The 12,074-nt window shown below is 40.9% G+C and overlaps 2 protein-coding genes across 2 annotated transcripts; one reads left to right on the top strand and one right to left on the bottom strand.

Moving 5' to 3' along the window:
• Positions 1-462: 462 nt before the first annotated feature.
• On the top strand, positions 463-2,272 carry LOC132999824 (small ribosomal subunit protein eS26). The gene is made up of 4 exons (XM_061069600.1): positions 463-497; positions 1,541-1,718; positions 1,838-1,968; positions 2,167-2,272. Exons 1-4 carry the CDS (start codon positions 495-497, stop codon positions 2,203-2,205), a joined length of 351 nt encoding a protein of 116 aa, XP_060925583.1. The 5' UTR covers positions 463-494; the 3' UTR covers positions 2,206-2,272.
• Positions 2,273-6,158: 3,886 nt separating this feature from the next.
• LOC133000321 (zinc finger protein Eos-like) lies at positions 6,159-11,106 on the bottom strand. Its single transcript, XM_061070219.1, has 8 exons — positions 11,039-11,106; positions 9,882-9,939; positions 9,675-9,782; positions 9,166-9,420; positions 8,772-8,939; positions 8,530-8,679; positions 8,077-8,208; positions 6,159-7,721 (listed from the first exon to the last, which is right to left on the bottom strand). The coding sequence occupies exons 2-8, from the start codon at positions 9,919-9,921 to the stop codon at positions 6,838-6,840; spliced, it is 1,737 nt and encodes a 578-aa protein (XP_060926202.1). The 5' UTR covers positions 9,922-9,939; positions 11,039-11,106; the 3' UTR covers positions 6,159-6,837.
• Between the last annotated feature and the right edge of the window lie 968 nt (positions 11,107-12,074).

Here is a 12,074-nt window from a genome sequence, read left to right on the forward strand (position 1 = left end):
TTTAGCTGTAAATTCATGTATTACACATACAAAATTAGAGAGACCATTTCAAGCATGGGATAAAATAAAATCTTTACATTGTTAAATACTGAGAGTACTATCGAAGATATTACTTAAAATATGTCTTGTTTTTATTACGTCAACATTAGAACGCTTGTTTTAGCGAACGGCGTAGCACGACGCAGCCCCTCCTATCCACATGAAGAGCCGTGAAGATAACTCCGCCCGGTCAGGTGACGCCTTGTTGAAAAACATACGAACAGTGGTATCCCTCCGCCATAAACGTTTGTTAAATCTTAATTTTTTTGAATGTCTTCAAAACTATAAATTATTTAAACTACAAACCAAACATGTTATCTTTGTGGATATTAAAAAACTAATGTAAGACATTAATTCGCTTGTGTTTTTAATGTGAATATTCAAAGGGCGGAGCGCGTTGCACTACTTCTCACGGTACATCCTCTTCCGGTTCTCTTTCCAGCTTCCCGTGCAACATGGTGAGTGTGTCTGAGTGAGGCCGTGTGACGAAAACAGAATAAACTGTGTTTAACTCGATCCGTCCCGAACATCCGTGTCTCCTCGGCGTTATAAACCTACTTATAACCCCCCAGTGGGGAGAACCGATGGTAAATGTCGGCCGAGATGATTTTAAACGAGGTCTGGGCCTAATGCTAGCTGTTAGCATGCTAGCTGTTTTGTGCATGTGTTCCTGAGAGCGGACGAAGGAAGGCGCCGCCGCCACAAGGCAGAGACACTGGAGGGGTGCGGGTCCGAAGACAAGTGTGATTTTCACGGTGTTCTCTTACATTCTAAAATCACCGAACTGAAATTCAGATTTACCCGATGAGCAGAACCGTTCGTGTAGCACTCGTTTCGGGACCTCGCAGCTAACCCATGCTCACCATTGTGGGTTTATGTCGTCAGAGTGGACATGGTTGTCAATCCCTCCTTATATGACGTTTTCTGTTAATGGTTTAATTCTAACATGTTTAATACTCGGTGTTGGAAATATTATTCGATTAGTTTTCATTTGTCAGTTGCTGAGCTACATTATACAACTATTACTGCTTTTAAGTGTCAGTGAACGGCAAAGCACACATGGAGATCAATTTGTCAGTCAATATTAATTTATTTAAAATCCTGTCAAGTTCTGCTTTGCCACCATTGAAAAGTATTTGGACCGAGTCAGACCTTTGAATAGATCACGAAGAAACTAATCTCTTTTCACTATTTCCTGACATTACCATACGAAAACTACTATATGAGTGGGGTGAGAAGTAATCCAATTTAAAGAAATTAAAATAATTGGTAGATGCTATCCTAGTGCAGATACCTTAAAACTTTAGGAAATCCTTAATTGTATATAAGCTGAAATGGCCTTAAACTGGCAAATTGTGATATTGATCTAATGTGTAGACACCAGCTTTTGGTGCTTGGTAATTTTTGGTGCTCAATTTGTCATTTATTTTCAGTATTAATTAACTGACATTTATTATTAGAATATGATGTTTAGTGCTCACTGCGTTGTCTTGTTTAACAGACTAAGAAAAGGAGGAATAACGGTCGTGCCAAGAAGGGCCGTGGGCATGTGCAGCCCATCCGCTGCACCAACTGTGCCCGCTGTGTCCCCAAGGACAAAGCCATCAAGAAGTTTGTCATCAGGAACATAGTGGAGGCTGCAGCCGTGAGAGACATCTCAGAGGCCAGTGTCTTTGACTGTGAGTGGAATTTGAACTTTTATTTTGACACAACCTCAAAAGCTGCCTGAGTATTTTTACTTTAACGTGGCAGCATGTACTCATCCCTACCTCTCCTCTCCTGTCTGTCGTCTCTGCAGCTTATGTTTTGCCCAAGCTCTATGTGAAGCTGCACTACTGTGTCAGCTGTGCCATCCACAGCAAGGTGGTGAGGAACCGCTCCTGTGAGGCCAGGAAAGACCGAACCCCTCCACCAAGATTCAGGCCCGCTGTAAGTACAATCCACATGACTTGTGATGCTATACATGGTTCAGTTGAAGCAAGGACAATCTGCTACTCTGAATCTAATGCTTATTATAGTTTGGCTAATAATATACCAAGCTTAGTTATGTATAATCTACAAGTTTTAGTTGGATAGGCCAGCAACGACGTTACATGAATCTAAAACTGTCTGTTTTCTGTTCAACAGGCTGGTGCACCAAGACCTCCTCCCAAGCCCATGGGTTAGGTTTAAAGCAGATTGTGATGATGCTGTAATGCCTGAAGAATAAACAAATCTTTAGAAAAACCTGAAAGTTTGATGCTCATTCTTCATAACAGACAATGTGTTGTGTGGGTGTAAACTGACTGTGTTGTGTAGTTGTAGAAAAGAGGCCTGTCAAGTATTTTATTTGGAATAGACTCTTACAGTACAAAACTTACAGTGGTTTAAGATCAAATTCTGCAAATGCATAATTACATATGATACAATTGAAAAGGCTCTGCAGTTACTTAAAGCAATATCGGACCATTTACAGGAGGGGAATGTTCAAGAGTAAAGCCAGAGGGAGCAAATAGTGCAACAGGGAAAACAAAATACCACAACTAGCATTAGTTTATTTTCTTTAGTATAGTCTTGAATTGGAGCAGATTATTTGGTTGTCCTTCAGAATGCAACAGAGGAGACAGGTGAAGGTTCAGGAGCAAACAGCATTGGTACCACATGCATCAGGTTCAGAAGCACATAACTGCCCAGTGTAGTGCACACAAATATATCTAAACACTGTCCAAACACACAACTTATATTAGGGGCTGCCAGTGGATTCAAATCTACTGTGCTGAGATTGCGACTTCAAAAAATTCTACAGTGAATAAACAAGTCATGGACAAGGGACCTAATGTATAATTCTACAGCATTTGTCGCTCTAAAATTCAACATCATGGCTCTTGGATAAGGTGTATAGGAAGCTTGACTTTTTTTGCAAAAGGTGGCTCCTCATCTTTGGCTCTTAGCTGCCAGCATTACCAAAGTTACTCTGATGACCTGTGGTCGTCTGGTTGTTAAAATCTTAACACTTAGTTCTTGCCTGGGTCACTCATCACTTGAGGTTTCAGGGAAACTACAGGGGGTGAAAAATAATTCTAAATATTACCATAATTGTCAGGTGGGTTTTTGTAAAGTGCAGCACTTCAACAGTAAAGGAAGAAATTAAGTACAGAAAATACCTCAGGCCAAACGCACCACAGCCAAAGTCTACTACACACTAATTACACCAACCAAAGGACCACATGTTGGCCTGTTTGAGTTTTTTTTCCTGAATCAGAATAAACAGCCCCATTGAAGTAATGGAAAGGCCCACCCTTTTTTTTTAAGATTAAAAGATGAGACTAAAAGTTCAGTGTATTGTCTTTGGTTTCCTGGTTTTTCCACAGGCAGCCCATTTTTCATGTGTACAAAAAATATTGAACATGTGAGTTGAGTTGCTCTTAAGATCGATTGTTTAAAAATGTAATGTCTATTCTTTCAGTCTTGGGATTCACATGTGAAGACATCTGTTGTTAAAAAGGAGAAACCAACATTAATAGTTGTCCATGGGAGAAAAGCAAGCCATTAGAAGCAGAGGAAGGGGAAAGGAAACCCCCTAACCCAACAGTTTGATGCTGTGAACAGGTCACAGGCTTAATGCATTGAGACTATCAGTTACTTTGCTTTAGCTCATTTAAACTGGGCGCACTGATAAAGGTTCTATATCCTAAGATGTTAAACTCATCTCTGTAATTACCAGGAAGTAGAAATTGAAATTCTGAACTCTTGTCTCATATTCATCTTTTAATCTTAAACTCTTCTTCAGTGTCCAAAAAACACAAAGGAATCAGCCTTCACGTTCAAATAATTCTTGAGGACTTCACATAGTAAAACAATGGTATAAGATGTAGGTAATCAGTCAAAGCATTTCCACTCATGTAAACTACACCAGTGTTTTGTGATAACTTTGGTGACATATCATTGACATTAAATCCAGGTCAGGTTACAGAAAACTACATTTCAGGATTCTGGGATACAAAGCGCCCATGGCCCTCACATGACCAAACAGTCTGTATTCACATATTAAGGCAAGATAATCTGATTTCAAATTTGATTATAACTTTAGAAAAGCATTTTAACCACCTGTTCAGGTTCCTGTGTTGATATACTGTCACAAAATCACATTTCATTGTGTCCACAAGTGACTCTTTCTCCTTCAATCTCATACAGCAATATACAACAAAAAATTGTAAACATCTGTCAAACCAATTTTACTTTACTTTACAACTTGTAACATTTAAAAAAATGGAAAACACCAAATTATCCTTTAATATTTTTCTGCTAAAAGGGAGAAGATCATTTGAACAAATCTACATTGTTTTTCTTACAGAGCAATAAAAACCAAAAAAGATCTGTCGCTTCTTCATAATTAATACTTTGCATTTCGCCGCTCTAACAGGGAAAAGTGCTTAACAGGTGGAGGCAGTGGTTCTTTGCCTCAGCAATGAGGGAACCGTTATTTGGTGATATGCAGGAAAAAAAATATTTTTCCATTCGTCTCTCTCAAAAAACTATATTTGGGAGTTTCTGCACATTGCCACTACTTAGAAATATGAAAATCCAAACAACTCAACTCAGTACATGACAGAATCCTTTCCAGCCTTTGGAGGTTCAGTGGTTCCCATTTAGGCTGAAAAAGATTTCTGAAAAGCAACATTGTATTTATTTATAGATGCTGAAAAGATGTATTTCATTAAATAAAGTCTAAACATCAGTTCTGATTAATTTATAGAGGAAATTCAGTTCAATAAAATATTTTCTGGATCACATAAGAACTCAGGTCGGCTGATGATTTTGATAAGTTTCAACCTTATTAAAAGTCAGTGAACACAGGAAAATATAGCCTGTCTAAAACTTTCTTTATAGATAATTTCGGGACACGTGGAGATCAATCTCATTAATTACAACAACAGTCCTGTTTATCGGCACAAACTGGGATTAATTTTTGCATCCAATTCTGTAATCTTAAAAATGTCGCCTGACGGACGTGTACAATTTATTGTGCTTAAAGTAAGTTAAGTGAAATATTAATAAAACGAGGCTAAAACAACAATCTCTGTTATTTTAACATGTAAACAGAATCACAGGCCGACTGTGTCCTCTTTTTGTTTCGGAATTTTTTTTACCAAGACAGGATCATTTGTTACCTTGGTAACTCTGTGGACATTTGCTCAAAGCAAATAAAACATTTTTGGAATTAACATGTGAGGATGTAGTAAACTGCTACAGTGTACTCATTTGTGTCATAGCAGCATGAGCCTGTCAGGTACAGTTAGTCTTTGATAAAATAGCAGAAGTGGCTCTTTATATTTTCCAGCACTGATCAAAATCAAGCACATCTGAATAGAATAATTGTGTGCAAAGACATAAGTCAGATACTTTACCGTCTGAAAATCAATCTATTGGGCAGTTAACTGTTAATTTTAAAACTCACAATGACCGGTTTCCAGATAAGATTTGATAGCTCCTGTCTTTCAGTCTGGTCAACAGGGTGTGATCAGGGTGAAGAAAGGCACAATACAATGAGATAGTAACAACAAATTAATGTTTGAATGTCAAATAAAGAGATAAATGTTGGTTTGCAGTTTGATGGAGTGATGCCAAGGAATACTTGGGGGACTTGTGAAGATCCTGTAACCTGTGAGTAATCTCTAAAGTTGTGGCAGTGATAGTCCTTTCCTAGTGAGAGAAACCTTCCATCAGTTTTTCTCAATTTGGAGAGAAATGTGCAGGTCGGTGATGTATTCTAAAAAATAGTTTAATATGATCAGAATATTCTGGCAGGTATCAGTGCAACAAAAGCAGTCATGGAAAAGAAAAAACTAAACATTTCATACACAGCCCCAGTCGGCATCCACACAAATAAAGGCCTTCAATATTCACGTACTTGTTCAACTTACTTCCAAAAAACACACAGGGGTCCTTGTTCTCACTCTCTGTCACTCACTCACACACACACACACACACACACACACACACACACACACACACACACACACACACACACACACACACACACACACACACACACACACACACACACACACACACACACACACACACACACACACACACACACACACACACACACACACACACACACACACACACACACACACACACAAAACCCCATCAAAAACAAAAGTGCATTGCTAAATCACGGACAACTCCTCAAAACACATCCATTCGCTTGGACCTGGTGTTTGAGTTTGGTCTGCACTTGAGTTTGCATTTGAAAAAGTGATTCATTGTTTACGATTAAGTCCTAATTGAAGAGAAAAAACCCCCAGGATAAATAACGATTGCTAGGGACTCATTTAACTGAAAGTGCTTTGAGAACATGGTGTTAAAATCTGATTCCTCTGTAGGTGAGCCCATCACCCTCACATTGTTCTTCTTACATGATATTTCTGTTAAAGTGCACAAGAAGGTTACGTTTTCATGTTATGGATAAAGCCTGATTTGTCTACTAGAATTTGTGCATCAGGTTTGAAGTTTGGAGCAAGGCACAACTGTGGGTGAGAAAAGTGCATCGGCTCTTTATCTACTTTAGAATACAAGTCATTGAAAGTGCATTTTCAATAGATAATGTTTGAAATGCATTGATAATGATAACGGTAACTATTGTAATTTAAAAACATGCATGTGGAGTTTCTCCTGCTGGTACATACTTACTGTACCAGTGCGTCTTCACATCATCAGTGCCTTTATCGCGTGTGCAGACCAAACCCAGCCAGGTCCTTGTCTCAGTGTAAAAATAGCTTTAGGGGGAAGCAAGTCGTTAACCCTTCATCCTCATTCAAGGATGTGTTCTCCGCGGACAATGTGAGAAGAAAATTCGTAGCGGTCCTGGCTGCGGTGGCCACAGATGTTACACTCGAAAGGCTGGCGAAAGCCGTGGCAGCCCATATGGATAGTAAACATGACATGGTCCAGGAAGAGCACGCGGCAGTGCTCGCAACGGAAAGAGCGCACAGCCCGCCCTTCGCTGTCCACCACCCGAAAAGCCTCCCTGGAAGTGGAGGAGGGCGCCGTAGGTGAGCTGGGAGTCGGAGCGAGGGCAGGAGGCGGTGGGGCTGAGTGGACTCCAGCCTGTCTTTCCACCTCCCTTTCTTTGGCGTGGCTGGGGCTGTGTCTGTCCCGACTCCTGTGGTGTGCAATGGGAGGAGGCACTGGGTTGTGGTTGTTCGAGTAGAGGAGATGATGGCCATTGTTACTGTGCAGGGTTGGAATTGGAGCAGTACTGTTGCATGGCTCATCGGTCATACTCTCTGTGTCTGTAGAGTCCTGGCAACCGTTGCTAGGCGAGGGTTGGTGACTTCGACCGACAGGCAGGTCTTCGTGACCCTCGGCTGCCTCCCGTCCCCCAACACCTGCAGCCCCCCGCCCAGTTCCCGTCCCTGTACAATCCAGCCTCGGACCTAGAGCGACAGGGACGTGAGAGGAGCCGTGGATCGGCCTGAGTTCCGGCAGACATGACGGGTGAGTGGTGGGAAGGTGTAAAGGCCTCAGAGTGTCTGAAACCCCTTCTCCATTACCTGCAAGGCCGGCGTACTCTCCTCCCAGACCAGTAAAGTGCGGAGCTTCAAGCTCTCCATCGTGCATCTCCACGTCTTTATCCAAACCAGCACTGAGCTCATAAGGTGCATCTCCAAGGTTGAGTCGTATGTGCTTCTGTCCTGCAATTGTGAGAGACACAATATTGTATCGTGTCATGACATGTTATGTCACAATATTGTAATATGGAAGTGTGTGGAAGATGTCACAACGGTAAAGAGATTCATAATTTTTTCCTGTCGTTTAAATGACTTGAGTCTAGTCCTGCAGGGTAATGGTGAATCAGACCCTTTCAGACCAAATGATTGGTGGTAAGCTACGACAAATCATAAAGCCAATGTGCATAAAATCCTGAAAGCCGTTGGTCACTTCAGAACAAAAAGATCCGTCCAGATGCGTGTGGTATTGAATTCAAGCCATTAATGCTTCTTCTTTCTAAGTTTCCTGAACCCATCCACACTGAGACCAAATGCTCACCTACAAATTTTTGTGGTGTGGATCTCTTGCGTTTGGTGATGCTGTTTGCGAGCCGATCAATAAATGCCATCTTGTCTGCAGAGGGCTGCAGAAGAGAGTCCTGTATAAACTCGAGCTCTCTCATCTCCTCTCCTGCACAAAGTACAAACAAATTGTAAAGTTATTTTTGGGGGTTCTTTTATCACCCAGACAGCATTTATCCCAAACGGTAAAGAGGTATGCTGGTTGGCAATAGAAAATCTAAACCACATTTTAGATATACAGTCAAAAGGGATTGAATTGGGGGAGGTTACCCCCACGTTAAGGAGGTAGACTAGAAACCAAGATGCTACTACAATCCATTTGGAAAGGGATATTTGCAACACTATACTATGATTTAGATTCCTCTCTTATGCGACAAAATGTTGTTCACTTCTGATTATGTAAGGTCCATGATTGTCATTAAACACATACCTGGATTCAGAGCACTGGATGGCTGCTTTGACTCCAGACTCTGTAAGTAGCTGTGGCAACGCTCCTGATGTTCCTCTAGGGTGCTCTGCTGTTTGTAACTACGGCCACAATAACTGCACTTATACGGCTTCCCTATGGTTGGAGAGGACACTGGGGAGAAAGAAGTAATAAAGCTTTATTAATATCTAAACATGCCAATTGTTATGTGTATTTTTCAGTCATCAAGCTTGAATCTGTTCTACCTGCATGAGTGCGAAGGTGGCCTGTTAGTGCATCTCTTCTTCGACAGGCGTAGCTGCAGAAGGGACATTTAAAGGGCTTCTCGCCTGAGTGCAGCTTGATGTGTCGGAGTAGGTTACCCTTTTGGGTGAAGGAGGCGCCACACTGATTGCACTGGAATGGTCGCTCACCTTGAGATAGGTTAAATGTGTTAACCCAACATGTATATGTCTCAAACATTGTTTTAAAACTCATATCTATCAGTTAAATTACAATTGCTAGAGCTGCAAATCAAAGCAACAACACATTCAAAAGGAAAAACATGTCTGAGACATCATCGAAAAGACACATTTTATATGTGACCTGTTTGACTTGACAGAAATAAATCTTTTATCGCAAAAGATATTGTTCAGTCACCTGTATGGCTGCGTTTGTGCACCATGAGAACATTCGGCCCAATGCAGATCATTCCACAGACGTCACACTTGAGCTTTCCATTTGGCAGCCTGGTGGCTCCAGATGGTATGGTTTCAGGATTGGTGAGATCCCTGTAGCCTCCGACAGCCTCAGATCCCTGCTCTGACCCTCCTTCTTCCAGCCTCTCCCCTCTTTCATCTTCAGTACTGCGACCTGGGTCTTCATCACTGTACAATTCCACTTTAATGGAGTTGACTATAAGTGCAAGAGCAAAAAATAAAGAAGGTCTTAAATAGGATGATTAACTTGTATTTTACCAGATGTTAGAAATATACTTATGTGAATTGAAAGGGGGCTGCCTCTCCAGCATCTTTATCTCAGATTGGTATTATTAAGTTAAATGAAACAAACAAGTAAAAGTGATTAGCAACTTGATTGTATATAGGAAAATAATTCGATTTTGGGATTTGATTAACCATTGTGGAATTAACACATGAGTTTTCACTGACCACTGAGGGAGCGACTAGGAGAGGTGTCCTTGCTGTTTGGGGTGCTCACTGTTGGACCTCCGAGGGCCCCAGAAAACTCCCTCTCCATTGAAGAGTCTCCACTAGCTGCTTTGAAAAAAGAAAAACACAAAAAAGATATTTTATTAGAACAACATGTTAACCTTAACAGACAAGTGTATTTTCAAATCAAATGTAGACTAGTCCTACCTGATATACAAGTCCGGCCATTGCAGTCATCAACATCCATACTAGTTCAAGCAGAATACTGAAATGACAGTCGTGTCAGAGGTCAAAGATCAAACTGAATTATCTCTCACATACATTCACTTGTGCACAGATCCACTGAAACATAATCAAATAAGCCCAACCTCCTTTAGAATAACAGCTGAGCACGTAGTTAGAGGTCCAATGTGACAACCCGTTATCAAATGAGAATCCCCTATGTGCCTGAGGATTATTAAAATGATATTGCTTAGGAAATACACAACTTTCAATGACCAAAACACACAGAAAAAACGGCTAGCTTGAATGTTAGCAAACTATTTAACATGTCGGTGCAATTTAAGTCAGGATTTGGATTTAGAACTGCGTCAATATTTACTGAACCAATATAAACTCTGCTGATAAATACAGCTATATAGCTAATTGTGGCAATATGAAAAGCAAACAGTTAAATATCAGCTACTGTAGCGCCCTACATAAACCAAAGCAGCTACAGATCAGCTGCTTGACTAACAATTACACCGAGTCATGAAAACACTGAGATAAATCATTTAGCGGTGAGCTAATCTAATATGAGGTTCATCCGAGACTATTCAGCCAGAAATCCAGTTCCTAATGCAGATTGAGAGCGTTTACATAATGGTGGTGTGGAGGTAAAGTTTACGATTCGGCCTGGGCGGCTAACGCTAGCTCAATGCATGTGATGGAAATGACTGTCAGCCAAGCTAGCTCAACACAACGATAGAACGCATCCGTGACAGCTCAGTAAGAAGCACGGAACAACGTGTCAGCCTTGTAACATGAGTGATAACGCGTACATGTCACTGACTTGCGGGGTCTGACATGAAGATGGACCCTGGTGTCCCCACGACGGCTTGCTTGTCGCTAGCATAACAAACCCCCATTAGCCTGAGCTACCCAACCTAGCTAGCTCCCACAGCCAATGTTTCCTGAACCGTTGCTATGGCAGCCACCGTCGCCCGGAGTGCTGTGGCTAGCGAGCTAATGCCTAGCTAAGCTAGCTACCTAGCCTGTTCTCCCAGGAGCCTCGGAGTGGACTTTACAGCTCAGCAAAGCGGAGACAGCCGACCACGAATGTACATTTTAAGGTTCCCCGGTTCTCTCGGTGGCTGCTGTATTACCTGTCCCTGTCACGGCCGTTTCAGTGAGGCTATTCTGTATTTTCATCTGCCTGTTTCTGACGGCTGCATCGCCCGGCAGCATTTACCTCCAGCTACTTATCATTTCCGGTGATATCCCGAGAGGAGCTGCCTGGGAACATTGGAGTTCATATGAGCTGCTGATCTAAAATCACACATGCCGAGCATAAAGAGACTGGGTGTTGATGATACATTGCATTGTATGGTATCTGATGGGTTTCCAGGAATCAGTGGTGAACTGAGCAGGTTTATTAGCAGTACTGTATTTAAGTTACTGTACTTGTATTTGAGTATTTCCATTTTATTCTACTTAATACACCTGTATATACCACTGTACTTCAGGGGAAAATTATATTACAGCTGTGACTTTTAAGCATTTTTAACATTTTACGTCATAAATATTAGACCATTTATATTTTTTATTAACATATTATTGGATTTTCAGACAGCAGAGCAGTACAATGACATAAATAATTCCAATATCAACACACTGATCTATTTTGTTTTTAAAGGTTTACTGCACTTCGGATTGAGTTAGTTCATGTTGCACAGTACAGGCTGGGCAATGAGGCCAAAAGTTATATCCAGATTGACCAAAAAATGTTACCAGTAGATACCGTTTGATATTGTTGATTATCACAATATATATCACATCATGAAATTAATAACTTGATGGTTTTTTCCTCTGTAAGGTTGTGGTTTAAAACTCTATTTTATAGCTTTATGAATGACAAAAAAACAGTAAAACAAATCTTATTATTGACCTGCCCCCGCCTGACCGGTTTGTTCGTTTTTTAATGTGTTGTCTGTTTGTTTTGGTATTGTACACGTTGTGCATCATTGTATTATGTGATATATTAGTGTTGTCGGTCAGTATGTAGGACTTTATGTAGTGTGTCAGTGTTTAGTCCCTGTCATAGACTTGTTTACATTTTTTTCAATTAATCTGAGATACATCAATGTACTTGCACAATGCATAAGCAATATACTGATACATGATGGACCTTTGTTACATTGC

Source organism: Limanda limanda, chromosome 4, assembly GCF_963576545.1.
Source record: "Limanda limanda chromosome 4, fLimLim1.1, whole genome shotgun sequence".
Lineage (NCBI taxonomy): Eukaryota > Metazoa > Chordata > Actinopteri > Pleuronectiformes > Pleuronectidae > Limanda > Limanda limanda.